General features: G+C 51.8%; 1 protein-coding gene across 1 annotated transcript in view; it reads left to right on the top strand.

Moving 5' to 3' along the window:
* Window positions 1-13,552, top strand: part of Hivep3 (HIVEP zinc finger 3) — a 135,145-nt gene extending 121,593 nt beyond the window's left edge. The window contains exons 6-8 of the mRNA XM_042684202.1: window positions 3,765-3,851; window positions 7,511-8,430; window positions 9,716-13,552. Of these exons, the coding sequence (XP_042540136.1) occupies window positions 3,765-3,851; window positions 7,511-8,430; window positions 9,716-10,513 (1,805 nt within the window). The 3' untranslated portion in view covers window positions 10,514-13,552. The remainder of the gene's footprint in view (window positions 1-3,764; window positions 3,852-7,510; window positions 8,431-9,715) is intronic.
* The last annotated feature ends 12,136 nt before the right edge of the window (window positions 13,553-25,688 follow it).

The raw sequence follows: 25,688 nt of genomic DNA, 5'->3' as shown, positions 1-25,688 counted from the left end.
TGAGAGGATCCAGAGTGTAGGATCTGAGCCCAGAGGGGCTTAGGAGAGGGGGTTCTCTGCATTTCCAGAAAGGTGGGGGGAGTAAGGGAGATTCTCCCGAAGAAAGAGGAGCTCTGCTCTCGGCTAGTGATTAGAAGCATGCCAACTTCATCCTCCACTGTGCCGCCTGAACCTGCCAAAAGATCACAGGAGCCAGTGACATCTCACTCTGTGCCCAGCACTGAGGGGGCTGCTGGGTGGCAGCAGATGGAAGCAAAGAAGCCCCTCTGGTGACGAGGGGACAGGACCTGGAGCCCTTGGCTCTCCCTGGGGCTGTGTTTTATCGCAAGCTCTGGGACCTGTCGGCCACCAGCTCTGGTAACATGAGCCCCCTCCTCTCCTCCCAGGGGCTGTCTGCCTATCCTCCAGGTCATCTCTACCTATCACTCCTTCTACCCTTAAGTTCTGGCCTGGACCAGGCTGTGTGAGCTCCCAAGCTGAGCCTGGTTGGACCTGGAGCCCTTCCTGTCTGTCTCTGTCTGCCTGTCTGTGTCTTGTCTCCGTCAGATGTGGAGGTGGCAGTTCAGGCTCTGGGAGCTACCTGAGGAGGTTCTCAGTGGGTGATGGGTGGGGGTCATGTGGCAGCCAGCCCAAGGAGGGTCCTTTTCTTCTTCTCAGATAGTTCCCAGGGTTCATGGAGAGGCAGTGTCATGTATGGGCCCTTGTGCAATCTCCTTGGAGGACAGAGATGGCATCTGCGAGCAGACATATCCATCAGGCTGGAGTGGGGGTGGGGTAGGGGAGGGGGGGGACAGGGAGGACACCAGAGGAGACAGGGCCCTTGACTGGTGCTCTTCACAGCACCCACTTTCTTTCAGAGACACTTTCATCCACTTGCCTCTCTTCCTCCACTTCAGGGCTGTCTGGCTATCATTGAGAGGCGTGGGTGATAGTGAGAAGCAGAGGGCTCTGCTTGGTAAGCTGGCAGGGGAATGGTGGCCAGGTTGGGCCTGTGGCAATTTGCTAGGCTTCTCCCTGTCTATAGAGGAGACAGGCTGGGGAGAGGAAGGCTTGGAGGAATCCAGGTAACATGCTGGGTGGTTTACCTGGTGTCTACTGCTGCTATGACATGCAACATCACCTCCAACTTTGCCTCCTTCCCACAGCCCCCTAAGGGGTCATTCAGGGGAGGGGCAGGCCTTCAGTAGGGGGGCCCCTCCTGCCTTCTTCTGAGAGCCTCTGAAGCCCAGGCTAAAAAGTGAAGCCGTCCAATCACGGCATCATCTGGGCACCTCTCTTATCCATACCAGCACAGTATACAACGTGTGGCGGAGTCCTTTAAGCCCCTAAAGAGTGATTTTCACAGGGTCTGGGGGAGGATCCACCCTGTGCCAGCCACACCCTGCTACCACATATGTTAATGTCTTCAGATCTTCTCAGTGTTCCTCTAAGGTGAGTATGATTTATCCTTCTGGAAACAAGCTCGGTAGGGTGAGAAACTTGTTCATGACTTCCCAGCTGGCAGTGTCAGAGCCCAGCCTACACTGAGGCCCTCAGGCCCCTGAACCATCCTGTTCCATCTTCCCATCACCTGAAGAAGTCAGACTCTGAGATCCTGAGACGTGGGTCTAAATGGTGATTCTGGGTTCCATGGTTCACCATGATGGCTAATAGGATAGCTACCAGTATCCAGGACAGCCAGGGAACTTGTCCACTAGAGTCATCAGCCCCTGGGCCCAGAATTAGGGTAGCAGAGGACATGTGCCTCTGTCTCTAGACAGAATAACAAGTTCTACAAGGTTCCTCAATTCTCTCTTCCATAATAGCATTTCCCCCCAGGGCTACCATACGTCCTCTGTATGTATTTAGTATGGTCGAATAGAGACACAAGTAAAATGTGTGTAGCAAATGAAGCAACTGCCAGAACGAGCAGTGCGCATGTCCCCTGTGGCCTAGGATAACTCAGACGTCTTCCATTCCCCACCTCCTGACTGTGCTTGCTCAGGCTTTGCCTGCTCAGAGCAGTGAGGATGGAGGCCCACCAGGCTGGAAAAGAGATAACCTCCCTGGCCAGGGAAAGAACAGCAGGTTTCTGTCTAGTTGCAGGAGAAGACCAAGCTGAGGACAGAGTCACAGCCTAGGAGCTTGGGAGAGAGGAAAGGAGATGGCTCCTCTCCCATCCTCCCTGCCATAGAGAAGCCCAGCTTACGCTCCCCCTCTGTCTCAGCAGTCGTTTGTCAGTCTCAAATGTTGGTCAGAATGATGGAAGAAGCACCCTGTGGTACAGCCATGGGCTCCACCTCTGCTCACCCACCCACCATCCCTCCCCACCCACCTCTCATAGAGCCATCTTCCCAGTCATTTCTCTTCCTGGTGATTCTCTTACCCTGTCTGTTCCTCTCCTGGTCTCCACTTACCCTCCCACTTATCCATCCTCCCCTGCAGCCTCTTGTTTTGTTGTCCTCTTGTCTTGCCTCACATGCATTTATATAGAAAGGCATCCATTCATCTCATCAACCAGCATTCTCCTACTCGTGCAGCCCTCCCTGCGCTGCTGCGTGTACTGACTTACGTTCCATCCTTCCCTCCACTTATTTTCTTACCTATTCAAATACCTCATTTGTCTATTCATCTGCCTTTCTACTCATCTACTGCCATAGATCTTCCTATTCTTCTTCCACATCCTATTTCTTCTACTCACTTACCCATTCTTCCATCTACTAATCTGTCTATACATCCATTCCAATAGCCTTTTCTTCTTTCCATTCTTTCCTCCTCCATTCATCCATTCAAACCTCCCAATTAGTAAGACTCATGAGACAAAAAGCCCCTGACTCGGGGAACTTACGGCTTATTATGTCATTGACTGTATGGAAAGGCAATGGTCTTCAGAGCTCAATTTGGGAGTGGCTGCTGGGCCCAAAGGAGCATCCTGAACAGTCTGGGGAAGGTGGACTTGAGCCTCAGCCTTTGGCTCCCATGTGTGACCAACAGCATTTCCTTCTGTCTCCTTCGTTCCTAAGAGTAAGACTGCCCTGGTTCTTCTTCCAGACCCTAAGGTTCAGCTCGGTGGGTTACTTAGAAGTGGCCTCAGCTGGACACCAGTGGCTCATATCTGTAATCCAAGGTACTCAGAAAGCTGACATCTGAAGATCCTAGTTCGAAGTCAGCCTTGGCAGGAAAGGCTGTGAAACTCTTATCTCCAATTAACTACTAAAAAAGCAGAAGCAGAGCTATGGCTCAAATAGTAGGGAGCCAGACCTAAACAAAAAAACGAAGGGACAGTGCCCAAGCCCTGCGTTCCCTCCCTCATAAGGAACAGCTAGAGCCAGAGGGTCACTTAGCCCCTACCTGCCATACTGGTCAGTGAGAGCCTCATGTCACCCCAGCACTTGGCATGGCCAATAATCCTACTGGAATCATGTCACCAGTACCTGGCACAGACTTAAATCAGAAGCAGGAAACAGGTGTTTGGTTTTTTGTTTGGGGATTTTTTAAATTTTTTGCTTTTTAACCAGCATCTCATGTTCTTGTCATACCTTCCGCCACCTCACGGTCCCATAGCCTCTCCACCCCAGCCCCTGCATTCCACCTTGATCCACAGCTCTGGCTGCAAGGCTTTGCCTGATTACTGGGGCCTCTGCCCGGCCCCTGCAGGTGGCAGTGCCTTGACTGGTCTGAGAAGTCATGGGCTTCCAGCCCAGTGCTGCCTCCATAAGCTCTCACCTTCCCTGGCTGGCCCCTGCCCTGTCACTGAGCCTGAGTCTGGTCTTATTCCTTTCCAGGGAATCTGACTAAGCACATGAAGTCGAAAGCCCACAGCAAAAAGTGCCAAGAGACAGGGGTGCTGGAGGAGCTGGAAGCCGGAGAAGGTAAGAAACTCTAGGCCTCCTCTCTCTGCCTTCATGCCTTTCCCCTCCCTTCCTCCTCACTTACCAGGCCACTGACCTCTGCCTTTCCCCTTCTCCTCCTCCTTTCCTCTGCCCTCCTCTCGATTGCTGCTCCCCTTCCCCCCATTCTCCCCTCCAGCTTTCCCAATCACTGGCAGACAAAGATTATACTACCAGAATGCCCCCTGTGCTGTGCAGGATGGCTGTTGGGCACCACAGCCCACCATGCCAGAGCAGCACAGAGAATGTATAATGAGTGAACCCATGTGTAATTACAGACAACACGTAGTACCTACTATGTGTCAGACTCTGTGGGTCCCCTGCTCTGGCATGGGCCTCACACATAGGACTCTGGGAGAGTTCCAAGAAAGCCAAATCCAGATCCCACAGGCCCATCCCTGCACTACAGGCAGATTAGAACCAATCTCAAAGCAGGCAAGCTATGGGGGAAAGCTAAAGTATCTGGCTGATCACTGCCCATCCCCAGCATCAAGTGTAGTGACAAACTTTTGACCACAATTCTCTGAAATCAGACTCAGGACTTAGAATGTGACAAAAAAAAAATGTGGGGTGGGGGACTGGTATGGTGTAGTATGGTACATACATTATTCTATTTCTGTTTTTTTATGATTAGGAATGCATTTTCAGTCTAATAGAAGAGTTAAATTCTGAGTTCTGGGATTACAGGCATGAACCATGATGCCCATTAAGTCACTTTTTTAGAACAGAATATAATGACTCTTCCCCAAACCATAATGTAGGGGTTGCCATACTTGTCAAAAACGAACATCAGGCCATTTACAGACCCTGCCGCGTTTCAAGCAGAGGAAAGTGACACCTGAGCTGGGACCCTGAGGGATAAGGGCAAACTTCTCTGTCCACAAACATGAAGCAGGCAGTGCAGGTGCCATCCTCTGATGTCAGGACTCTGGCCATGCACAGGGAACAGCCTGCAGGGGGCGCAGGAAGACAGTAGGCCAGGCCAAGCACATGTCTGTGTGGATGCAGACCACGTGGGCACGGTGCAGGTGAGAAATGATCAGATTCTAGATCCATTCTGAGGCAGCACCATGGGCCCTGCTGTCACATCATAGAGGAGAAGGGATGAGTGGGAAATAAGCCAAAGATGATCTGAGATTTATGGCCTAAAAGACTAGAAGGATGATGTTGACACTCCCCACTGAGGAAGACTCAAGTTGTGACATCAAGAGCTGGTGTATAAGATGAGGGGGGGAGGGGAGATAAGGGGGCCCAGAGGGAACAGCCAAAACATCCCCCTTCATGTACACCTCACCAATCCTACCCAGGCAGAGATGAGGTTGCACACCAGTGCCACCGTGTGGCAAGTCCCAGAAATGGCAACTAGCCATGCTTCCTTCTGAGGTTCTCCATCCTGGTCCCAGGTCCCTGTATTTGTAGCAGCCAGTTCTCTTGTTGAGCATTGGCCTTGGTCTCAGCAACTGCCTGGAAGCTCCATGTGGGGCATCAGGAATAAGAAGTGGCCAACAAGCCAGGGGAATCTCTTAGATCCCAGCAGGGATCTTGGAATGGGGGCAGGAAGGTGGAAGGATCTGATGAAGCATGCCCTAGACTGAAGACCCTTGGTGTGTCATTCATATACTGGATGTCCAGACCACTCCCTCTAGGTCTCAGCTTTCTCATCATTAGAGAAGAATTTTAATGGCTGGTGAGTATCAGGTGGTGCTGGTTCCACTGTTCCTTACCAACCCTTATCTGCAAGAAGCTCAGTGCCACCCACAGCTACCTGCCTGTGGGCTGGGGGAGGGAGACTGGAGATGATGATAGCCATGGCTTACCCCTGCTCCCAATTTACAGAGAAGAAGTGGAGCACAAAGGAAAAGGGAGTTGTCACTAGGAGAAGGGACTCAAACCCAGACCATTTTCTGCTTCTAGAATGATAAGAATCATTTTTAAACTATCTATGTAATAACACAAGAGTTGTGAAGCTTAGCTCTGACTTAGGTAAGGGCTTGCTGGACGATCTTGGTTGTGTCCTCCATCTTTCTCTGTTCCAGGGTTTCACCTTATGTGAGTGAGGGTTCGGTGACTTCTTGGGGCTACAACAGACAGACTCCAGCCAAAGTCCCAGCCCAAGAGATCAAATGCCTGTGGCCAGACTGCAAAACTTTTCCCCTTGTACTTCTGCCTCCAGCTGCTACGAGAACCTGCCCTGGGCCTTGTATCCCTCCCCTTTGCCCACCAGCCCCTGCTCCACCCCATAGTTTTTTGACCATGTTAGACATCTTGCTGCTGCATGTGATTATTCTAAGCAAGCACTGATGCTGGGCCCAGGGCAGCTGGATGTGATGGAGATGCTTGGGTACACCAGATGCTTAGGTCTAGTGGTGCTCTTCTGTAGTGCCTACAGTGCTGCTTTGTGTCCCCTCCATGGGGCTGACTGATGGTTCTACCCACCTGTCACCAGCCTACAGTCTGTGGGCATGACACATGGGATGACAGCAATCTCACGATGTAGTAGCCGAACCCTTCAGAGCCTGCCAAGTGGGCCAGACATTAGCAGAGCACTCCCCAACATCCAAAATGCTACCAGTCTCAGAGATGACCTAAGAAGACTGGCAAAGGTGACCCAGCTGGTGGAAGCCACCGTATGAAATGCCAGACCAGAAAGCTGGCATTTCAGAGCTGTTCCCTCCTTGCTGGGAGTAGCCCAGGCTTTTAAGAGGCAGTGACTCCTCAGGGTAAGAGTACACGGGTGGCACCCTGCCCTGTAGCCTGAGGCCAGCTTTGCCATGCCACCCACAGAGGCTAGACTCTGCCACCTGCCAAACGCTGTTGTACCAGCCAGTGGCAGCCTGGTCACCATGGCAGCCGTGTGTTTAAACTGACCACAGTTCTGTCTGCAAGACTGGCCAGCGTGCTCTGTCCTAGAACAATAGATGTCAGCCACATAGACACATAGCAATTATCATTATTTGGGCCCTTAGTATGTGCCAGACCTGCCTTTTCTCCTCCTAGCATATGAATTACGACTCCCATTCATTTGATAAAAGGGGAGACAGACACAGAACGATGACTCAAGGACTGACATATTGGTAAGAATAAGAAAGCTGTCTTTCAAGGGCTTGAACTCAGAACCTCATGCTCACGAGGCTTTTTTGCTCAAAGCTGGAACTCTTCTATTTAATCCATACTCCACTTCTGGCTTTTGCTAATCAATTAAATATAGGAATCTCGTAGATTTATCTGCCCAGGCTGACTTTGAACTGCTCAGCCTCCTGAGTAGCTAAGAAGGGTGCCTTACTTACTATGGTTCAGTCCCAGCTGTAGGAGTAATTTACCCGGACAAGTTAGTTTATTTGTCTTACCTGTTTTGCTCATTTATTATATGAAGATAAAAACATAACCACCTTCCCAGGATTCCTTGGGCACAGTGTGGACTAATAGCCCTAAAGCCCTCAAAATTGAACATACACATTCCCAACAGAAGGTAATCGTTGCTCACCATTATGTACAACATGTTCTGTCTCTTGTGTCACTTGGTCATCTGCCATCTCTGTGGCATTTTGCCTCATTGGCAGACAAGGGAACTGGCAGTGTGGGGTCAGAGCGGCCCCGCAGGGGCGGACTGTGACCTTGGATGTCCTGCATTCTCCCCTCAGGAACCAGTGACGACATGTTCCAGGACTCAGAAGGGCGAGAGGGCTCCGAGGCTGTGGAGGAGCACCAGTTTTCAGACCTGGAGGACTCAGACTTGGACTCAGATGCAGATCTGGATGAAGACGAGGAGGAGGATGAGGAGGAGAGTGAGGAAGAGTCATCCAGGCCATCCTCAGAGGCTCCCCCACTGGGCCTGCCAGCCACACTGCAGGAAGATTCCTCACCTGCTCAGGGCCCTCCGGCCTCCGATGCCACCTCTGATAACAAGGCCACCAGAGACAGCTCCGTCTCAGAAGCTGACAACTTGACAGCCAGCAGTTGCTCCACATCCAGCCAGAGCATCCCAGGCCTTTCTCGGCTGGGACTAGCCCCGTTGGGCCCTGGGGGAAAAGATACAGGCTCGGCTTTGAGCTCCAAGACTGTGTCCCCTCCAAGGTCGTGGTCCCCAAGCAAAGAAGTAGGCAGCCACCCACCGCTCACTCGCAAACACTCACTCACCAAAATCGACTCGTCTCCCCAGAGATGTTCACCAGAACTGCAGACTTCAGTTACAAGCACGCCTGGGCCCCCAGTGGGCCCAGGAAGGGACAAGGGCCCTCCTCCTTGTGGGTCCCCAAGACTGGATTTGTCTTCTCCCACTCTACGCCCCCCCTTCCTTCGAGCACATCTGCCCCCCAGACTCGAGGGTGCCATAGACCCAGGCACCCCCAGATACTCACCCACCAGGAGATGGTCTCCAGATCAGGCTGAGTCACCACCATGGTCAGCGCTGCCAGAGAAGTGGGCTCTGTCTGTGCCGAGCAGCCCCTCAGCCAGCAGGCGCGGCCCAGGCTTGGGGCCAGCTCCGCGGGCTCTCTTTCAGCCTGCACTCCTACCTCACAAGCTTCTCGGCAGAAGCCCCGAGACCTGCGTCTCCACGTGGGTGAGTTGCTGTCATGTCCCTCCCAGGGTGGAGTGAGTGTGGAGAGGGTTGCAGGTTCTCACAAGAGCTTCACATCTGAAACTGAGGGGGTTCTGCCAGCCCAGTGGTCACTGATCGACTAACAAACATTTCTTGGGACTCTACTGTGCAAGGCTCCACACCCTGTGCCTTAAGCCAACTTTTTTTTTCTTTCAATGTCAATACCAAGGCTTAGACTCAGAGCCTCACATTTGCTCAGCTTGCTTGCTCATCTGGTACTCTACTACTTGAGCCACACCTCTACTCTGGCATTTTGCTGATTAATTAGAGATGAAGTCCGACAGACTTTTCTGCCCGTGTTGGATTTGAACCACAATCCTCCAGTCTCAGCTTCCTGGGTAGCTAGGATTATAAGCTGGAGCCGCTGGCACCTGGCTCTGATTTCATTTTGTTGCACCCCCTGAAGCAACAGGCATGGTCTCTTTAGTTCATGAGTTTGGGGCTCTGCCCCCTAACAAATAGGACAGCCTTGGCTGTGGGCAGAACAATTGAACTAGTTCCCATCTTTTCCATCCCCACCCTGCTTGTTGGCAGGAGCTCTACCACTGAGCCATGCCTTCATCCCTTCTGTACGCTAGTTAATTTTGATAAGGTCTCACTTCCTTCCTGGGTACCTCCCTGTTCTACAATCTACCTATTTTTGTCTTCTTACTATAGCTGAGCAGACACACACACACACACACACACACACACACACACACACACCATCTTTCCATTGAGATGGAATCTCATGAATTTTTCTGCCCAGGCTGACCTGGAATCTCCATCCTCCTGGTGGGCTTTAGCCTCCCAAGCAGCTAGGATTACAAGGATGAGCCACTGGCACACAGCTTTAAGGAATGTTTCCTGATGGTTAATATGTGACATGGACATTCTTGGTGGAAGAAGGTCGGGATCCTTGGATGGGAAGGAACTGGTGTACAAGGGGAAAATTGGGTCCAGACCATTTTAGTAATAGGAGAGGCAGCAGATTAAAGATAAAAGGCCAGGCCAGGGCCAGAACCCCTCCTGCAGATGTTCTGGCTGGGGGCTTGAAGACTATGGGACTGGAGTGTGCTCATGGTCATCAGATGGCCCAAGATGGGCATCAGGCAGTACCATGCATAGAGAGCAGAGATGTCTGGCCCATCTCCAGCAGCTTCATTCAGGGGTCTCTGGCTAGTCCAGCCTCGATGCTTCTAGACCTCACTTCTCCACCTGGCAGGTGTGTAACACTCTCCTTTTTAATCTTGTTTTTTGACCCTAGCAGAAGGCTGAGTCTCCAAGTGCATCCTGCTCACCTGGTCCTGCTCATCCTTTCTCCTCCCAACCCTTCTTGGTGCCCCATGACTTCCACAGGCACAGCCCAGCTCGGACAGAGAACATCTTCAGCCACCTGCCTCTGCACTCCCAGCACCTGTCCCGAGCCCCGTGCCCCTTGATTCCCATTGGTGGGATCCAGATGGTGCAGGCCCGCCCAGGGATCCACCCTGCCCTGCTGCCAGGGCCCTCCACAGCCTGGGTCAGTGGCTTCTCAGGAGGTGGCAGTGACCTGACAGGAGCCCGGGAGGCTCAGGAGCGAGGACGCTGGAGCCCCACCGGAAGCTCATCAGCCTCCGTGTCCCCTGTGGCTAAGGTTTCCAAGTTCACCCTCTCCTTGGAGCTGGAGAGCAGAGATGACCCCAAGGAGAAGGAGAAGATGGGAAGAGGCCCTGGAAGACCTCCTGACTGGGAGCCCCGTAGGGCTGAGTCACCCTCAGATCCCATGCCCATACACAGCCCCTGTACCCCACAGCTACCCCAGGGCCACCAAGTGGCCCAGTCTTGGAGTCCTCACTTGGAGTCACTGCCCATATTGGCCAACCCCGCAGACTCTGCCTCTCCACCACTGGACCGCAGCAGCTCCATAGGCTGCCTGGCAGATGCCTCTGCTCGCTTCACAGCCCGGAGGAGAAACCTCTCTGGGGAACCCAGGACCAGGCAAGATTCCCCTGAGCCCCCAGGTAGTGGGGGGCCCAGGGTACCTCCACCTCCGCCAGAGGACAGAGGCCCCCTGAGCACTTAGCCTCTCTCCAACTGCTTCCAGTGCTTGGCAACAGACGTTTTCCATCCAACTTCCTCGAGTCACCTTGCTCCCATGGGCTCCCTTCCCATCTGTCCATCCGTCTATGTGGCTTCTGCTCAGCCCTCCATCTGTTATATCTTCCATGTATGCAGTTACCTGTGCCTTTTTTCTAGACCTTTTGTTGCTTGAAAAGAAAAATCACACACATACATCTAAAAGAGAGAGAGAGAGACCCATGAGGATTTTGAGGTTGTGAAGCATCTGTCCCCTGGGGAAAGGCTATGGTGGCTTCCTTGCAGTCCCCAATGCAGCCAGCAGCCCTCAGCCATTCCCCATGTAAAGGCTGGCAAAAGGCAGCTGTTTGCTTAGGGAGAAGAAAAATAAAGGAAACTTTCAAAATATATACAATTAAATGCAAAAGCAAGCATTCCTATACACAGATGTCTAGTTCCTATGTATGGCCATTAGACCTGCCCTCTACTAGTGGCTACTGTCTCCCTGGTTAGCAGAGGGGCCAATGAACTCAGTCAGAGGGACACAGATGCCCATCCCCAAATTACCTTCTCTGTTTCTTTTATTCTTTGTAAGAAAAAGAACCAACATTTCTTTTGCTAGGATTTCCAAGTACAAAAATAAGAGGAGCACGTGGAAGGTAGTTGCTGGTTGGTTTGCCCAAACTTCTCAGATACCTAGGTGGTCTGAGTTGTGAATCCATCCCCGCATAGGATAAGTGTGCAAGCCACCCTAACCCTGGCCCCTCCTGTCCACTCTCCACCTGCCTCTGGGCTGGCAAAGGGACCTGACCTCTATATCCTGGTCCCCATACACCTGACTCTCACCTCTCTCTTCTGGCCCTGTCCACAGGCCACTCCGTACGCTCAAGCTATCTACAAGGCTGAAGTGGCTGAGCCTGAGGTTTGAGTGTTGCTTCACCATGGCCCTGGAGTACAAGAGACATACTACTTCTTTCCTGGTTGGAATACATTGTGTATGTGTGTGTGTGTGTGTGTGTGTGTGTGTGTGTGTGTGTATGCACGCACAGATAGATATGTATCACAAATCTAAACATAGAATATTATATTTGGTTGTTTCTCCAACCTCTTCAGATACTCTTAACCTAAAGGATTTGTAGCTTGTCCTAAGTCATTTGAATTTTTCTCTGCATTCTGGATCAAAACCTTGCTTTATAAGGAAAGTAATATGACCAGAAACATAAATTTCAAGTTGATTTCACCTCTGGCATATTAGCCTATATAATTAAATGTAAAAGCAGGCACTGCTGTGTACTAATGTCTGTGGTTCCTTTTTCCACCTAGGAGAGATGGGTTCCCCACTACCACTACCACCACCCCTACAACCACCTTTCAGAAATGATTCTCTTTGATTTCTATAAGGGGAAAAAGTGCAGGACTCATGGTCATGTGTCACCCAGGCTGGATCCAAAGCAGGGACCTCTCTGTCTACTCCTGGACCTCAGCTAGACCGTATGTAAGGAAGGCTCAGCCAAGGGCTTCTGAGCTGGTGAAGCTCCTCAGCCAAGCTGTCACATAGGGAAGATTCAAATACCTTGAGCACCTTGTGCTAGTTTAGAGCCTCTCCCTGCTTAGGCCCCGTGGAGTGGGTACCCCAACCTGGTCCACCGGCCAGCAAACTACCTAGTTCATTCTTTATCTTGCTCCCAGCTAAGGTAGGGGCATGTTCAGTTAGGCAAGGCCTCTCAGAGTTCACTGTGCTCCTAGGTGCTGGGGGCGGGGTGGGGATGTGGATAGGCTAGCCAGACACTCCTAATGCTTGACTCAATCTTAGGTCTCCTGCCCACCTGGGAGAAGCTAGAGGCCAGCCTAGACCAGACTGGCTCATTTTGGGCCTGGCAGGAAGTGATAGGAGCCTCGGTCCCGGTCATAGCCAGGCCAGAGGCTAGGATGCTCCCTTGTGACTTTCATTCCTAATCCACAGACTCCGCACATTGGAGATTTCAAAGCTGAGGCTGTGGAGCTGGATAAAGAGTATCACTTCCACCCAGGTGGAGTCTTCCAGGGCAAGATCTTCCTGCCTCAGATTGCTGTGCTAGCCCTGAACCTTCAGGGTGTCCCATAGGACTCCAACCCTTCCTAGCTCTCTTGGATGTCACCCCTCTGGACTTTGCCCTCCGCCCACCAAGATCCCCTTCCTTGCTATCCTTGTAACATGGCATAGCTATTGGTGAGACCTGTTTCTCCATGACAGGGACAGGAGTACCAAAGAGTGCTGCTCTAACCAGCTACCCAGAGGGAGCAAATCAATGGCACACCAGGCTAGCTCTGATCCCCTCTGCTAAAGTTCTCTGCCCAATCTGATGACACAAGGCCCCAGGCCACAGCATACCTTCCCAGTTTGGAACAGCTCACTTCACACATGCCCTCTGGGTCTCCAGTCTGTTCCCAATCACCCTGATCCTACGGTCCCTACCCCTGTGAAAGTATAGGAATCCAGGCTGACGTGTGGGTGTAGACCCCAGCTCAGTGGATAAATAGCCATTCCTTGGCACAGAGGAGCTTGGGTCCTTAGATCTGGCAGTTGGCAATTTGCAGAGGCCTCAAGCCAAATCCTGCCTTCTGTTGAAGGTCCCAAGCCCCTTCTCCCCAGCTCTGCCTTTGAGGTTCCTGTCGTATTGGACAGCTTCACAGTCATTCCAGTTGTCAGCCCCTTACTCCTTCTTGTCCCCCATCATAGCTTGCACGCTGCTCCCAGACACAAGACCTGCCGGGGTCCTGACAGAGCAAACTGCCAGAAGTCCATCTCCCAGGCTCAGAGGTTTCTGCCTTCCTCAGTTGGAAAATTTCAGGAAATAAAAATGTGTTTCCAGGTCCCTCACCCCCCCACCCCCACCCCGGGCACTGCTCCATTCCTACTCGGCTCCTTGGAACAAGCAATTTAGCAATTTATCTGAGTTGATGTTCTTTCTAATGCTTGCTCCAGACAAATCTTTGTGGGATGATACTGGTGTTTGAATTCAGGGCTTGGGCACACTGTCCCTTAGCTTTATCACTCAAGGCTGGCACTCTACCACTTGAGCCACAGCTCCACTTCTGGCTTCTTGGTGGTTGATAGGAGATAAGAGTCTCATAGACTTTTCTGCCCTGGCTGGCTTTGAACCATGATACTCAGATCTCAGCCTCCTGAGTAACTGGGATTACAGGCGTGAACCACAAGCACCCAGCCAGACAAATCTTTTTTTTTTTTTTTTAAGTGAAAGTCTTGGCTGAGCTGCCCTCCCTCCTTGGAGACAGATCTGTGTTGCCCAAGGGAGAAAGTTGCCAAAGGCACTGTTTCCATTAACAACCTGCTCCAGCACTTAGGATCACTTTATAAATCTAGGGCTCAAGGAAAAAGAAAAGGAAGTAAAAAGAAATTTGTAAGATACATGCTCTCTGTAAGATAAATATTTGCCTTTTTTTTCTTTTCTAAAAGTTGTATGTATTCTGTATGTGAAATTGTCTGTAGAAAGTTTTTATGTTCCTAAATGGCAATACATTCCAAACTCCGTACTGTAGATACGTGTGTACAGCCACCGCACTGGGATGGGTAGTTTTGCCTGTAATTTTATTTAAACTCCAGTTCCTACCCTTGCATCTTGCCATGTTGGTATGGTGTATATCAGTGCAAAAGATAAAAGAAAAAAACAACAACAACAAAATCCATGCTGGTCTAAAGCACAGAGTCTCATGTACAAAAGGTTTAAAAAAAAAATGCTCAGTATTGATGTGTGTGACCTTTGTTGTAAATTACATCCGTACTGTGAATGAGAGCTTTTTACAAGTATAATAATTGCCTTTATTACAGCTCTGGCTGAGGGTTCAGCCTGAGGATATTTTTTAAAAAAAAAAGAGCACGTTGGAATAAATTTGAAAGTCCCAACAGAGTCTTGTCTGCCCGGCTTGTGGTTTTTCTTGAGGATTGTAGAAGGTCAGATTGGGGAGAGGGGGGAGTTTGGTACTCCAAGTGTTCATTTTAACTTCATGTGATCAGGCCCAGAGAGGGGAAGTTACAAGGCCATAGTCACACGGATGGGGATTCTCAACAATAATTCCTGAAGCTTGGCACTCTATTGTCCTGCAAGCACAGCCTGCATTCAGTTGCTAGGTCTGCTGTTCGAAACTGTCACAAAGTCATACACACAGATTCTGAAGATTATGATAGGACAAACTTGAGAGTCACCACGGAACACAACTGTAGGATGAAACGGGTTCCTGTGTGCCCTTCGGCAGATCACCTAACCACTCTTTTTCCTCACCTGGAAGGGAATGACGAAGTTTAAATGAGATGTGCATACAGGGAAGCTAACAGAGCCTTCAGCAAATTGTTTCAGCCACTGCCATCTTTGCACAGGATGCTGTTTGCAGGGATAGAGAAAATACCGGTCCCCAGCTTCGGCCTCCACTACTAAGCACCATGGTTCACTACAGCAGTGAGCAAGAGACACCATCCACCTTTGAGAGCTCCAATCCCAGCAGGTCGTGAGCTGTCACCCTATTGCAGGAGTGTAAATGGTTTGGCAGGAGAAAACCAACACTCTAGTCCACATGGAGTCAGAGTCTCAGGGACCTTCCAGGTCCTCATGCTGGCCCAGGAGGGAGGATATCACAAGGGGATCCCAGAAGTTCAGTGCTAAGGATCTGAAGGTAAGCTAGCCCAGTGCCATTCTGGGCTCCCCTAGCAGGGCCATCTCTGAGTTCTGGATAAATGGTGGGTGGAGGGTGGTAGCTGAGGATTAGAGGCCTAGGGCACTGGAAGGGCTGCTGGGCAATTGCTGGAGGGCTGTGGAGTCTTGGGGAGAGAGGACTGGAGAGCAGAGGCTGAGTATTAAGGTTGGTATGGCCAAAGAGGCAAGGTCAATCTCCCTAAATTAGAGGGATGTAGGAGAGACAAAGTCAGCATGTCTGATGACAAGGATGCTCCCAGAGATGCAGGGAACGATGAAGAGACTAGAGAAGACATGATGGGAACAATAGCACGCCTTCCACCCCCAGGAGATGAGGCAGGCATCCTGCTTAGCACTTGGGCTGCAGCCTCCATCTGCTCTACAGTTTCTCTAGCAGTGGTCAACATCCAGACCACAAGACCAGAGAGGCAGACAGTCAAGTCAGATTCACCCAGAGGGAGGTTCTGCCAGCCCATGGCACAGAGGGACAGTGGGTATAGCAGGGATAATATTGTAAATGAAGAGAATGAAGCTGAGGGTTGCTGTATCTATGGGCTGAGAAGCTGGAGGAAGGTCTTGATTACAGGACAGGGATGCAGACTGTGAGCTCTCTCAAGAGTAAGACAAACCAGGTGCTTGTGGCTCACGCCTGTAATCCTACCTACTCAGGAGGCTGAGATCTGAGAATCAAAGTTAGAAGCCAGCCCAGGCAGGAAAGTTTATGAGGCTCTTAACTCCCAAAAGCTGTAAGTGGAGCCATATCTCAAGTGGTTGAGCACCAGCCTTAAGCAAAAAAAGTCTAAGAGACAGTGCCAGGCCCTGAATTCAAACCCTGAGAGCAGCATACACACACAAACATGCACACACGCACATACATACACATACACGATTCAGTCAGTTGTGAAGGAAGACTGAACAGCAAGAGATAGAGATACAGAGGTCAGGAAGAAAGCATCAAATCTCTGACAAGGTCATCCAGATGGCAGGTAATGTCATCTCCAATGATGGCGGGAGATAGAGACCTGGCACACCAGTCAGGGCTAACTGCAGAAACAATCAAGCCACACACTGGGTAGCTGAAGGTCAGGGGAACTTCGTTCTTTCATGTTCTCATCCCAGAACTGGAATACCTAGAGGGAGAGTGGCTCCATTTCTGTGTACCTATGAGAGAGAGGGGGCGGGGGAGGGAGAGAAGGGGAGAAGCAGAGAGAAGCGCTCAGCACCAAGAACAAATATCCCTTCCATTCACATTTCACCTCCACCCCACCCAAAGAAAGTCACACGGGCAAGTTAATGGAGGAGAATGGGAGTGTTTGGAAACAGCCCGAATGACAATCATACAAGGTTAGGACTTCTCAGAATTGGGCCAGGACATGAGCGGATGTCAGTGATGGATAGATGGTGTTAGCCTCAGAAGGACTAAATTTTTACAGGAGTGGTCCTGAGAAATGGTCCTGAGAAAGCCATAGGAAGGCTGCAAAGATGACGGCCAGTCTTAGAATCATGGGGTATAGACGATGCTGAGTCACAAAATGAAGCATGTCCTGGGGAAAGCCCGAATCTCAAACCAGGCCAGAAGGTCAGTGGAGTTACACAGGCCCAGAGTAGAAGAACACAGGATGTACCTGGACCCTGAATCCAAATTTTGTACTCCTTTCTACAACTAAACAAGGTGATTTACTGTCCCCATTGTTTAGAGTATACAGCTCCAGACAGTGAAAGCAAGAGGACTACAACCTGAGGCTGGTTCCACAGCAACCTTCCAAAGAGCCGAGATCCTCCCTCACCCTCCAGCCTCACCCTAATTCCAGCATATTCTGGGTCTCAAATCGCACAGCTTCTACCATCCACAGTCCAGTTGGGACTCTCTCCAGCAAGCCACATTGGGTCCCTGTGTCTCAAGCCTGACCGCATTTTCCAGGACTGAAGAACATGGAGAGGACATGTGAATTCTGTCAGATCAGCCACCTGCCCTTCCTGGCTATGACTGTGACTTAATACCCTGTGACTGGCCTAACACCCAGTTAGCAGTCACCTGCATGTCACTTGGCCACCAAGCCTCTGTCTGCAGAGATTCTTAAGAGGTTGCAAAACCCTTTCCCTTCAGAAGGAGGCCAGAAATGATGTGTATTCCTATTTTACAAAGGAGCAGCCCAAAATCCCACCGTCCAAGTGGCAGGGCCACCAGCCTATCCCAGTATCAGGGCATTGGTCAAGCTCTTCTGAGCCCCCACCTAGGGCCACACTAGTTCCACAGGATTGGAAAAGGGTTTTTCCCTTACTCCTAAGCCTGTGTCCTCTCTGGCCATAGAACCTGGGGAGTTATGGGGACATGTCACTACAGCTAGCATAGCCTGAGAAAGGTCATCCAGTTGGAGGTCAGAATGAGTGGACAGAACAAAGAAAGGACAGGGCAGAAGGTCAAGAGCCTGAGAAGGATCAGCACGGATATTTCTTGAGAAACTCTGGGAGATGGGGACATCACCTTTTACATGAAAAGTTTGGGCGCAGAGAATTAGTCCTGTTCCCTGAGGTCATTGGAGTGAGTGGTGGAGTTACCACCATTGGGAAATGGCTAGCTCTTCACTACTGAGCAACCTCAGAACTTGGGTTTGGACCAGAAGACCCCAGCTTACATATTCCCCAAGTCCATCCTGGCTTCATCTAATTCAGGGAGACCCCATTGCCAACCCTCCCCTTCTCCTAAGAGAAAATTGATGTCCACAGCCAGGAAGAGCTTGGCTCAAGGCCCAAAGCTAGGATTTCCAAACCCTCCGTGGAGGCACCTGCACCACCTCCACCCACCACACCTGTACCCCAGGACCAAGTGCTGCTGCCCAACTCTCTTGCCCAGCTCTGCCTTTTTAGGAAAGGAAAAGAGCAGCCCTGGTGGCGGGCAGGCGGGCGGGCAGGCGGGCATGCTAATCCGCCAGCTCCCGGCAGCTCTAGTTACCAGTGGTTTGGGGCCCAGGCAGCTCTGGCTGGGAGTGCCAGCCCAGCCAATGGGTGCCGCTGCCGAGTTACTCTGGCAGAGCCATACAAGGCCTTGCCGCAGCTCAGTCCCTAGCCGACATAGAGCAGCTCCAACACCAGCACCTGCCCCACCCCTGAGCCTGCCAGCCCGGCACGTCCTCGGATTCTGCCTAATCCAACCTGGGAGCAGGCAGGGCTGCAGTGCACGTGCACCAGACCCAGGGCTTTCCAAGGTCAGGAAGGTGGCATTACCAGGGCAGAAGCAAGAGTTGGGGCAGGGGCCCAGCCATCTATGGATCCTGGCTGGAACTGGAGTGCAGAAGTCAGGCCTTGTTATTCCTTATGAATGATAATACCCCTTCTGTGTCATCATGGCTTTGGCTTGGCTGCTGACCTGTCCTGCGTCCTCTGCCTTTGAAAAAGGATCTTAGCAAAGTTAGTAGGGGTCCCCACACCTTCTTGGGCAATGCACTGTCCATCTCTGAGCCTGGAGAAGGTCTTCCCAGAGGCCAAACACTAATGCATTTAATTCACCCTATTTCTAAGACTGCATGTCCCTGTCAGAATTAGGTGTGTCCCACAGCATGGGCCTGTTCTGAGAGTCAGGTGTCTGTCCCCTTGTGTACCTGCAAGTGCCCAAATACCACTGCTGTGGGCCTGAGCCTGGGATGGTAGAAGCAGATGGGGTTGGTGGCCCCTTCTCCACAGAGACTATCCCGTCTATGAGTTCCTAAGCTTCTAGAACGATGCTTCCAAGATCTCAAGGAGGTAAGGCATACAGCCCCACTGACAAATAGAGAAACCAAGTCACCATGAATTCTTTACTTAGGTCAAAGTATCAGGACTCAACTAGAGCCTGCACCATGAAACCTCCCTCCTTTAACTTTTGGGTCCTTTACCACCGGACACTGGTGGCTCACGCCTGTAATCTTAGCTACTCAGGAGGCTTAGATCAGAGAATCATAATACTAACCCAGCCTGGGCTGAAAAATCCCTATAAGACTCTTATCTCCAACTAACTACCAAAAAAAAAAAAAAACAAAAGTAGCACTGTGGCTCAAAGTGGTGGAGCACTATTCTTGAGCAAAAAGCTCAGGAACAGTGTCCAGGCCCTGAGTTCAAGCCCTATGACCTACAAAAAGAAAAAAAGAAAAAAAAAAAAAAAAAAAGGTCCTGGTCCCATTTAGACCAAAGTGTGAATGCAGGATTGAAAGGCACCATCGGAGAAGAGAGGACCCTTTGTTCCTAAGTGACAAAAGTCTTGCCAAAGCCCTCACTGCACCAGGCTATGGCTATAGCTGTCCACATGTGCAGCTACCAAGTTTGGACCTTCCTGGGCCACCACCGACACTTACGCTTGTCACAGAAGCCACTGGGCTTAAACATCTTTGTGGGCCAAGCTATACCTGGGCCAACAGGGCGGCTCTCCGCAGGGCCACTGACAGGTGAGGGAAGGAAGCCAGCATGGGGGGTGGCAGACCTGTCTGGCATTGGGTTCTGTTTGCGCACCCAAGAAAAGATGAGATAAATATAGACACAGGATTACTCAGACGTGGCCTGGGAAAACCGGCTCCTGAGCCACGACTTCAGCTCTGGCCCAGCCTCACCTTCACCTACCTGCCCATGCCGTGCCAGCTGCCAGGCCTGCCCCGCCTCCTTTCAGGACTCCCTACTTGGAAACTTCAGGGCAGCCCTTCTGGGGACAAGGCAAGAGAATGAGTGCTTGCAAGTTAGTAGCAGACAAAAATGGCCTGGGACTGCACCATAGGAATCACTTCTTCAGGCCCACACATGAGTCTAATACAGACTCAGTTTCTCCTTCTGGGGAAGGGGAGGTTGAGAAGGGGATGGGTCTGCACATAGAATGCAGTTGGTAGGAAACCACCCACCACAAGGGAGTGAGGTTGAGGACTCCTGCACTAGCGCATGCAGCCAGAGCAGTACAGTCACGAGGGGGGATGGAAAGGGCAGGGGAGGTCTGTGCCCTCAGACCCTGGAGCCATGTGCCAAGGATTTGAAATCCTACCTGTGCCATTTTTCAGCTGTGTAGAATTTTGGGAAGTTGTTTCATCCACCTGTGCCTCAGTTTCCTCATCTTTACAATAAAAATAATAGCCTATTAATAATAATTGTTATAATTATTACATATTACTATATAAACATTATATAATATAACCATAATAGCTTCATAATACCACAGCCTCCTGGGATATTAAAGAGGGTTTGATGAGTTACTACATGTAAAAGGTACTTGCACTTGCACCAGAGGCAGGCTCAGATAAACTGCTATATGCCTGTCTATTACTACCCAGCCGCAGCAGGTAGAGCCTGGGGTACAGGTGGCTTGGGTGAGTGGCTCATAGACCCTCACCTACTAAGACACTGCATGCCCCTATCTTCACAGTGCTCAGGCCCTTGCATTTCTCTGCCTCCCAACCCTGACTGGCAGCTTCTAGAGTCAGGTAGACATACACTTGAATTTGGCTTCACCACTTACAGACCAAATGGCCTTGTGCAATGCACTGCACCTGGAGAAGAAATGCATCTTCAACTCTTCTCTATCCTGGAGATGACGGTTAAATAAGGGAACATGCAGCCAGCTGCCAGCCTAACTGGGCTAATAGGCTCTCCTTGTTTGATCTCATCCTGACCTTCTTCTCTCAATTTCTCCAGCTTCTTCTAGTAGATGTGAGCTCAGGCTGAGAGAGGACTTACTAGAGAGGTCAAGACCTAGGTACCAGATCTCCACACACAAGGGCACTCTGGTGTGGGCATAGAATGTACCATGCATGAGCATGAGTCCATACTAACAGGTCATGGGACCCCTAGGGATCTACGTTCCCACTTGCATTTAAGTCCCCCTTGAATTGCATGCATGCATGCATGCACAAGCACACAGAGGTCCATACCCCCTATGTGCATACCTGCCAGTGCAAACACATTCTGTGCACTCACAGGGGAACAGCCATACATGGGCACAGAGAGGCAGGTGCCTGCAGGTGTGTCCCGGAACATCCTACCCAGCACACACAGCTGTCCTAGCCAGGCCCAGCCCCAAGGTGGCCGCCTTCATGGCAGAGGAATGCAGACAGCTGAGGATGCTCTGCCAGCGGACGTGAGGGAGAGGCCGAGGGGAAACCACACGGGCAGGAATCCAGGCAGGCGTGCCGGGCTGAGGCGGGGCTCTAAGTGCTAGGAATTGTGTAGTTGGGGGTGGGGGGGCACGTGCAGACACTTTCTTGTTCCAGTTTCTCCTGTCACCCCGTGTTCTCAGAGATTCGAGGTCTTAGAGGTCAAAGGGAACTCAGAGACCGTCAGCCTTCACTTGAGGTAGATTTCGGGTTGCACCTGCCTGCTCAGCCCCATGACAAGATTGTTAAGTTGTGGCCATACTTATAGTCTTCCTCACAAAGGGATTAGGAAAATCTGTGACCACACAGATCTGCACAAGGGTTGGTGCCACTGACAGAACCACACAAGTCAAGGGAGATGAGGGCGGAGGGTGGAGGGCAAGTCACTGTAACTCCTCTGGTGCAGGAGCCAATGCTAACTTGGTTTCTGCATGCCAAGAAATCTGCATGTGCACATTCTTTGCGGCTTATAAAGGAGAGCCCACTCCCCATTTATGGATGTGGAATCCAAGGTGCAGAGAAGCCCTAGCGCTTTTAGTCTCAATGTCCTGCATCTAGCCTTTGGGTTGCATAGGCTCTCTTTGCACAGAGTTCTAAGTGAGGTATCAGCATTGCTGCTGACAGAAGGAAAGGCTTCATCCCAAATTCCTAGACCTCTGGCTCTAAATGGTGACATCAACCTTCCCCAGGTGCACCTGTGCCTCCTGTGAGTAAAACCACCACAAAGGAAGGGCCAGACCCAGAGCCAACCAGGGCTTCAGCCTGTGCTGCCAGTGCCCAGCACTGAGTGAGGGCTTTGCATAGGGGGTGGGGGGGAACCCACAGGGGGAGAGAGAGAGAGAGAGAGAGGAAGAAGAGGAGGAGGAGGAAGAAGAAGAGGAGGAGGGAGAGAAGGGAAGGAACAAGCTAGCCAGTGTGCATTGTGGTACACACCCATAATCCCAGCGCTTAGGAGACTGAGGCAAAAAGATGGCAAGTTGGAGGTCAGCCTGGCCTATATAACAATACCCTGTCTCCAAAAAAAAAAAAAGGAAAAGGAAAAGGAAGAAATCTAGAGTGGGCCATGAAGGTATGAACAAGGCCGCTTCAAGGTCAGCCCTGGGATTGACCCCATCTCCTCCATGTAGAACACATGGCCTAAAAGGACAGAAGTCAAAGAGTCCCAGACACACTGAGCCAAGGATGGTCTGGGCAGAGGCCCAAGGAGGACCTGCTCAGAGTCCTTGAGGCCTAGATTGACAAAGGTGGCCTCTTGCAATGGCCTAAGGTCAACTGGGATCCCCCTGTTTGGCTTGTCTGCTGGGCAGGATTGTGGCTTTGATGGTCTGCTGTCAGGGACCTGGACATTATGGGAAGGAAGACTATGGATGAAAAATTCCCATCCAGAGAACCTTTTGTTCAGGGCAGCTGGCTGCCATGCCTGTCTGCTGCAGGTCTTAAAGACATGGTCATCTCTTTCGTGGCCCCCAGGGACGGGGAAGCTAAGATGGAAGTCCCCACAGGCAAGACAGGGCAGTCATACAAGAACCCAAGAGCAAATGATATGCCCAGGTGCCACACAGGGCTACAGATACTCTGCTTCCAGGAGTTGGTCTTTCTCAGAACAGCAAGAATTGGAATATGAAAGCTTCATGCTCTCTGTGGCATGCTGACCACCTCCCAAAAGTTTGGGAAACCATGGAAATATTCCAACCCAGAGGAGGGCCCACACTCACCTGGAAGAAGGGACTGGGTCAGACTGCCCTGGGCACCTAGCTGCAGCCGGGAGAATGAGTGTGGCCTGGGTATATGGCTTCTCACCTGGGGGCTCAATTTCCAGGAGCAATAAGCGCTCAGGGTTGTTCTGGTCATCGGGTGGCATTTAAGGAGATCAACAGAGCCAGGCGCACTGGGGGGGGGGGGGGGGGGGGAGGGGGGAGGGCATTTGGCATAACCACGTGTAGTTTGCAAAACAAACAAAACTGAACCTCAAAACCCCTACACTCCTTTCCAAAACATCTATACGCTTAAGACCTCCACCCAGCACAGGGCCCCAAAAGAACAAGATGGTCCTGTCGCCCCGATTGCCGGCTGGGCAGGCCCAGGCTCAGAGAAGAGACTGGGGGTCCACACCTCCAGAAGGCAGGGCTTGCAGGGCGGACTGAGCCAGCTGCCTTCCCTCTCCACGTGGAGAAGAGACCCCAGCTCCTAAATAGGACGGCCCTTGGAGGTCTCAGTCCACATAAAAGGCTCTTGAGGCACACCTGCCCTCCTCCCTGGGGAAGGGGGAGAGGGGGGCGGGGGTCCCCATGAGCCACGTGACCCACGCAGGGCCTTGGCCGGCTGGGGCTCGGGTAGGAGGCGCGGGGGTGTCCCCGGGAGGGGAGCCAAGGCGGCCGCGCGGAGAGAGCGGGGCGCACGTGGCCGCGCGGCCGGCCCGCGGTGATGTCAGGCCCGCCGCGCCCGGGCCCCGGCACGTTCGTTCTGCAGCCAGCGGGGAACAAAGCGTCCTCCGCATTCCTGCGCGCTGACTCAGCGCCGTCACGTAGCAGCGCCGCCGCCGCCGCCGCCGCCGCGCAGCTTTGCCCAAAATTGGTCGCGAGGCGAGGGCGGGCCGAGCCCGGCTGCCTGCGGGGCCGCCACCCACTCGCGCCACCCGGCAGCTTAGTGCTGCGTGTGTGTGTGTGTGTGTGTGTGTGTGTGTGTGTGTGTGTGTGTGTGTGTGTGTGTGTGTGTGTGTGTGTGTAAACTAGAACGAGGGGGAGGGGGGCGTCCCCTCCTTTCCAGGATGGGGGAAGGGCAGGCTGGAGGTGCATGCATTCCTGCAGGGTGCTGGGAAGGCCCCGCCTCCTCCTCTCTCGGCCTCAGTTTCTCCATCTGCTACATCTAGGACTGGAGCCCAGGTTGCAAGGTTTGAACAACGCTGTGACTCCCTAAGGCGTAAATATGTTTGGCACAGGGGTGGGTCCCTTGCCATCTGGGAGTGGGAGTTGAGACCCCAGTAGAGCCATGGATAGATGGATGGATGGATGATGGATGGACCACTTGTCCCTGGCAGCTTGCCTGCCAGCTTGCTTGCTTGCTTTTTCTTTTTTTGTCGGTCATGAGGCTTGAACTCTGGGCCTGGGTGCTGTCTCTCGGCTCTTCAGCTCAAGGCTAGCGCTCTACCACTTGAGCCACAGTGCCGCTTCGTGTTTTCTGATGGTTTATTGGAGATACGAGTTTCATGGACTTTTCACTCTGGGCTGGCTTTGAACCATGATCCTCAGATCTCAGCCACCTGCGCCCAGTTTATTTTTCTTCCTTCTTTCCTTCTTCCTTCCTTCCTTCCTTTCTTTCATTTTCTTCCATTTCTTCTTCCCTCTTCCTCTGTCTCCTTCTCCTCTCTGTTCTCCTTCCCCTCCTCTTTTCCCCTTCTCCTTTCCCCTTCTCCTCTTCCTCCCTCCTCCTCCTCCCTCTTCTTCCTCCTTCTTCCTCCACTACTACTTCTTCCCCCCCCCTCTTCTTCCTCCCTCCTTTCTTTACCCATAGTGCATGTCAGCAGAAGGGGCCCTCCAGAGGCTGTTAGGGAAATTACAGGTGAGGATTTAGGTATTACTGTCTAGTATGGAAAAAAAAAATTGGGTTCAACAATCCTTGGTCCTCAGAACCCTGTGGTTATACGGAGCAAAACCCACATCCAGAGAGGAACCAGGTTAAGCACACATCTCCTGACAGGCAGGGAGGGTATGCTGAAAGAGGCCTCAGGGCAGTCAGGGGATCATGGGGTCCATACTTGTCAGAGCTGGAAAATGAAGCCTTGGGAAGGTCCCTGCCCAGCATCCCTCTGCCAATCAAGTCACTTTGCCCAGTGGGGTTGGTTGCAGGGAACAAGGAGCTCTTTAGAGCTGAGATTTTCCGCTGGGAGACCCCCTGGCCTGCGCTTGAAGCATGAGGTGACCAGCATATGTCCCTTCTGTTAGAAAGCCCTCCAGATCTTTAAAGTTCTTTGTTTGTCCTTCCTTTTATCCAACACAGTGTCAACCCAGATACACACTCAGTGCCTTCATCCCCAGGCCCTTCACACCCCCAGCTCCCTGTCCTAGGCAAAGAATTGATGCCTTGGGGTTTGTTTTCCAAAATCCCAACCAGAGCAGAGAGCTCCTAGTCCCCTCCCCAGGTCTGATCCTCAGTGGGCGCCACATGTTTGCTGACTGATGGCAGAGGCACAGCCTCAGGCCTGAGATCCATCTCTTCCATTCTTGGCAGAGTGGCCTTGGGCAGCTGATGAAGCCTCTCTGACCCTCACTCTCCAGGCCCCATCCTGCCCACTTCCTCAGGCTGTTTGGAGGATCAAATGGATGAAGGCAGGGAGAGTGCTTGGCACGTGGGCACAGCTCCCCACACAGCTGTCATTATCACCAGGGCATTA

Source organism: Dipodomys spectabilis, unplaced genomic scaffold (genome assembly GCF_019054845.1).
Source record: "Dipodomys spectabilis isolate Male_0828 unplaced genomic scaffold, ASM1905484v1 ptg000002l, whole genome shotgun sequence".
Classification (NCBI taxonomy): domain Eukaryota; kingdom Metazoa; phylum Chordata; class Mammalia; order Rodentia; family Heteromyidae; genus Dipodomys; species Dipodomys spectabilis.
Note: the sequence above shows the minus strand (reverse complement) of the source record. Positions and strands in the feature narration are given on the sequence as shown.